This window comes from Dama dama, chromosome 17, assembly GCF_033118175.1.
Source record: "Dama dama isolate Ldn47 chromosome 17, ASM3311817v1, whole genome shotgun sequence".
Taxonomy (NCBI): Eukaryota; Metazoa; Chordata; class Mammalia; order Artiodactyla; family Cervidae; genus Dama; species Dama dama.
The window spans coordinates 36457129-36463128 of NC_083697.1; the positions used below are offsets into that span (position 1 = coordinate 36457129).

Here is a 6000-nt window from a genome sequence, read left to right on the forward strand (position 1 = left end):
TTGAATAAAGCATTTATCCTGCCATTCTTATGCCAATTAAACCTCAAGATAAAAAAAAAACAGATGGGACAAAGTTTGTATTCATAAGTTTTTTAGTTAATAAGTAAGGAGAGATTAAAATAAACCATCGCTATCTTCCAACCCATGATGAATCAATGGGTCTAAGCACTGATTATCAACAATTGTTAATACCACAAAAGAGAGAGTACCAGATATTATATGGGTCTGCTAATAGAGGAGCACACCGTCACCTATGAAGTAGTCTTGCCAAGAAAAAGTTCAAATCTAAATCTGATTGAGAAGCTGTGTTAAGTTGGGGCGCCGGCCTTCAACGAGACACCATTCTAGGAGACAAGATATTGCTTTTTGCCACACTTTGGGACTTACTCTAGTTGCTATCTGCTGAGTCCTGAAGAGACAGAGAAGCAAACTTGCCATGTCTTTTGTTCCTTTCTCTGCCCTCTTGATTGAACAATTTCTAATGACTTAAAAATATTTTTTCCTCTGCTTTTTATTAAAATTTCTTCGTAATCTATCTCCTGACTCCATCTCTCAGCACTTTCTCCCTTCCTCCAAATATTCCAAACACTCTGGTGTTTTGTTTTTCCCTTAGATACAGGTCATACTCCTGCCTGAAAGCCTTTACACTTGCTCTTCCTTCTGCCTGAAATGTTTTAATTCCCAAATCACTGCACGTCTGGACCTTTTTATCATTCAAGCCTTAGCTTAATTATCACCTCTTAAAGACTTCTCTCTCTAACCACCTGAGAACCTCTCTCATCACTGTCTTCATCATTCTTATCACTTCACATGGATTTTTTGTTTCTTAATTGAAGTACAGTTGATGTGCAACATTATATGTTACTGGTATACAACATAGTAAGTCACAATTTAAAACTTATACTCCATTTATAATTATTACATAATATTGGTTATATTCCCTGTGTTGTACAATAGTCCTTTATAGCTTATTTGATACATAATGGTTTGTATGTCTTAATCCCCTCTCCAATATGTAAGAGTAGGAACAGGGAACACTTTCTACCAGTGTCCATGTGGTAGAAAGCTCCCATATATGGCTGCTGCCAGTTTCTCTGTTCCTAGCACGAACATAGAGGACAAGCATGAGCCACAACTTCCCTCTTGCATCTCTGGAAGACTTTTCAAGACCAGTGGATAAATCTGCCCCAGGCTCCTATCAAAGTGCTGATTTTGCCCTGGATCCTGGTGTGAGATCTTGTGTGCTCCCTTAAGAGTAAAGTTTCTATTTCCCCCAGTTGTTTGAAAACTTCCAAAATCAAACTCCGCTGGTCTTCAAAGCCAAATACTCTGGGGTCTTGTCTTCCTGGAGTAGGACCCCTGGGCTAGTGGCCCTGACTTAGGGCTCAGAACTCACTCCTGTGGGAGAACCTCTGCAGCATGTTTATTCTCTAATTTGTTGACTATCCCCAGCAAGATAAGGGACTAGATTAATTATATTATGAATCTGCCCCTCCTACCTGTCTCACTGTAGTTCCTTCTTTGTCTCTAGTTGTAGATCTTTTCTGGTAGATCTGGTCTTTTTCATCGATGGTTGTTCTGCAGACACTTGTGATTTTTGGTGCACTTGTAAGAGAAGGTGAGATCAGGGAGGCGAGTTTTCTACTCCATAATCTTGGCCGATCCCCTGCATCACACTTTCCATGTTTGATTGTCTTCCTGCTTCTAAAGTGAGAACTTCATCAGAGAAGGGTCTTGCATCACATCTTGCTCTCTAGTCAATCCCAGCACTTAACCTGTACAGGGCACATAGTAGGTACTTCATAAATATTTGTTGACTGAATTCTGAATCCTCTAACCAATAAACTGTCCTTATTAATGTTGAAGATGTTAAGTGAGCAAGTTCATAAAACACTAGCAATCTGCATTATTAAATCCCAAACAAAAGCAAAACTAAGAACAGTCCATATTTAAACTTCACTCTTTGATTGACATTTATATGGAGCCAAAGTAACATCATCCAGACTAGTTTCTAGTCATAAAGGAACAAGTGTACAAATTAAAAATAAAAACAAACAAAAAAGGTATACAAGAGTAGGACTAGGCTGTCATTATCCTACCGTACAGTGTCCAGTTATACTAATGGTCAGACATATATTATACATCTTCTGATGTGATCCAATATAATGTTATGTTAGCCAAAAGTATTTAACTTAAAGCCATGTACTCTCTAAAGATAACTTGTATTCTATTCCTTTTCACTCTGCCATATAAAGGAACACGGTAAAGATGAAATAATTATAAAAATTCTGAAGGCAGGACATTGTGCAGAACTACTGTGGAATCTTCAATAAATAATTCAATGATATGGAATAAAGAAGTGGTGGGGGGGAGTACTGTTCTGAATTGAGAGTTAAAGGATATAACCAAGTGAAACACATGGTCCCAGAATGGATACTGCTGCTTTGTCCTATAAAAGACATTTGGGGAACGATGGAAAAGCATTGATAGGGTATTAGATAACATAAAAATGTATTATCACAGAAAGGGGAGATTGAATCAAGTTACAAAAGGCTATGTACTATAATATTTTATTTTAGTAAAAATACACACATAGGCATAGAAAAATAACCTTATACCGAAGTGTTAATATGAGTAACCTCTGGGCTTGGGAGTATGGTGTTATCTGTAATTTTCTATCATATACACATTCTGCTTTTGTAATTACAGACTATTCTGAATTAAAAAACAAATTTTTTTTTTACATTAAGAAATTAGGCCTTTTATGTTCCAATGAAAATTTGTTTCCTTCAAACTAGGTAACTTGGGCAGACTTCTACTGGGAAATTTGCAGCACCACACTTTTGGTCTTTAAACCTGATTTGCTGGACATCTACCCCAGGCTGGTGACATTACGGAAGAAAGTCCAAAGCATTCCTGCCATCGCTGACTGGATACTGCGAAGGCCCCAGACCAAGCTCTAGATAATACCAGCCACCTCCAACCTTTATTCTTCTTTACAGCATCACTCTCATCAGATAAGAAGCTACATCAACATGCTGCATAATGTGCATACACTACCCCCTCAGCTCCGTTAACACTTTCATTTCTGCCATATTCTGCTTATTAAAAAAAAAAAGGAGGAAAGGGGATTAGAAAAAAAAAAGACTTTTGTTTCCGGTATCTTTTTTTCTCCAGAAGAGCTTCACATTATCTATAGTTTACAATACAGGCAGGCCATGCTTTGCACTAGTTCTGACACACATGAATTTCAGTCACAGTGGTTTAGTTACATATTTTCCAAAAAAAGAAATGGTTTGGATTTCAGTTTCCATGGTGTATTAATGAGTAATTGCATAAAGTATAAATTTTGCTGCTAGCGCTAGCGCTTCAGTCCACAAGTCACTATGTAAATAACAGACAGATATATGACCAACCAAGCCACTTCTTTCACGGTCTATTGGTGACTGGTCACTGCACATCTGTCATTTACGCACAGACAGCAAACTGTGTAGCTGCGCTGCCTGCTTGTTTCTCAGTGATGACACCCACTTGACATTTTATAAAAATGGATAATTGAAAAAGGGAACTCACCCACAGCAAAGGAAACCATTAACAAAATGAAAAGACAACCCTTAGGAGAAAATACTTGCAAATGAAGCGACAAATAAGGGATTAAATCTCCAAAATATACAAAAAGCTCATGCAACTCTGTCAAAAAACTAACAACTTAATCAAAAAAATGGGAAAAGATCTAAAGAGACATTTCTCCAAAGAAAACATGAAATGGCCAAAAAACACATGAAAAGATGCTCACCATCACTAATTATCAGAGAAATGCAAATCAAAGCTGTTGCTTCAATGAGGTATCACCTCACAGTAGTCAAAATGGCCTTCATCAAAAAGTAAGTCTATAAATAATAAATACTGAAAAGGGTATGGAGAAAAGAGAACCCTCTTACACTGTTGGTGGGGATGTAAACTGTTACAATCACTATGGAGAACGGTATTCAAGTTCCTTAAAAAACTAAAACTAGAACTATCATATGATCCAGCAATCATATACACCTGGGCATATTTCCAGAGAAAACAATAATCTGAAAAGACACATGCACCTGTTGTTCATCACAGCACTATTTACAATAGCCAGGGCACTGAAGCAACCTAAATGTCCATCAACAGAGGAAGGGCTAAGAGGTGGAACATATATATATAAGAGAATACTATTCAGCCATAAACAGAATGAAATAATGCCATTTGCAGCAACATGGATGGACCTAGACATTATCACACTATGTTAAGTAAGCCAGAAAAATATCATGATATCACTTATACGTGGGATCTAAAAAAGATACAAATGAATTCATTTACAAAACAGAAACAGACTTACAGATATTGAAAACAAATTTATGGTTACCAAAAGTGACAGTGTGTGTAGGGGGGGAATAAACTAGGAGTTTGGGATGAGCATACATATACTACTATATATGACAGATAACCAACAAGGACCCCTACTGTATAGCACAGGGAACTCTATTCAATATTGTAATTACCTATATGACCAAAGAATCTAAAAAATATATGTATGTATAGCTGAATCACTTAGATGTACAGCTGAAACAACATTGTAAATCAATTCTACTCCAATAAAATTAAAGTATTAAAAAACAAAAGAAAAAGAGAACTCACCAACAAAGATGAAAGTGCAGTAAAGAAAAGTGATAATGCTGGAGTGAAATTCAAACTGAACATAAATGGAAAAACGCTCTTCAGACGCAGTCTGAAGAACTTGGTGAAGGCAAACTTACTGACATAAATGAGGAAAGTGGTTGTGACAAAGATGAAGATGTCCTGGAGGAAGTGAGACTGGTGAAAAATCCTTCACATTAAAAGAACAGAAGATGAAAAGAATGAGAAGCCAAGCCACAGATAGGAAGAAAATATCCATTAGTAGGTTAATGGATAAGAAAACTGTGGTATACCCAACAAGAGAACATTTTTCATTGCTAAAAAGAAATGAACTATCTAGCCATGAAAAGACATGGAGAAAACTTATATGGATTTTTAAAGCAGTAAGACTATTCTGCAAGATACTATAATAGGTTCATTTGTCAAACCATAGGCTGTACATCAAGGGTGAACCTTAGTGTAATCTATGGACTTTTGGTGATTATGATGTCTCAACGGAGGTTTGCTGATTGTAACAAATGTATCATTTTAGTGTAAGATGTTCAAAGTGAGGGAAGTTGTGCTGTGTGGGGACAAGGGTACATGGGAACCCTCTGTACTTCCTGCTTAAAATTGGCTATGAACCTAAATCCTCTCTACTAAACTCAATGTAAAAAGAAAAAACAACGGGGGTAGGAGGAATTATTTCGTAACACTGAAAGAGCAATGAAATGCTGGAAGCTGACTGAAATCAAGGATTATGACTATTTGCCAAGGTAAAAAAAACCAAAAAAATTCTTGCCTGCAAGCTTTATAGGAAGGTACTGTTCAAACTACTTTGATAAATTTTTTACAAAAACTAAATTTTCTCAATGTTTCTAATATTTTACAGTGCACTAAATACTAGTTTTCCTATTTTGTTCATTTACTTATACATTTATTTTATGCTGACAAAATTTTTAAAGGTCATGGAACAATCATTTTTCCTGAGGATTATTTTACACTTTCAACTTGAAGCATTTTTATAGTTCTACATGACTGTATAAGAACTACCCATATAAACAAGCCATTTATATAGAAATCTTTCAATTAACTGTATATTTGGATTATCCCAACCTATTTTACACATAATTATATTGAAAAATAACATTTTAGTTCAATATACATGTTAATATTATTGACTTGTCTAATCTTATGTCCTATCAGCAAACAGACTAAGAAAACAGATAGCCTTATCCATGAAATGAATGGCAGAGCAAAGAGAATATAGTTGAGAAGCAAAAAGTGGCGACAGGGTGTGGGAAAAAAAGAAAGAAAAGGCAAGTTCATCTAAGTGTGATCTTGTTTAAGGTG

General features: G+C 36.0%; 1 protein-coding gene across 4 annotated transcripts in view; it reads left to right on the top strand.

The window, feature by feature from the left end:
* The window catches only part of HPGDS (hematopoietic prostaglandin D synthase), a 29705-nt gene extending 24303 nt beyond the window's left edge, over positions 1-5402 (top strand). For all 4 annotated transcript variants that reach the window (XM_061164744.1, XM_061164747.1, XM_061164745.1 and 1 more), the window contains one exon: positions 2799-5402. In XM_061164744.1, coding sequence (XP_061020727.1) covers positions 2799-2963 — 165 coding nt within the window. In that variant the 3' untranslated portion in view covers positions 2964-5402. The remainder of the gene's footprint in view (positions 1-2798) is intronic.
* Positions 5403-6000: the final 598 nt, after the last annotated feature.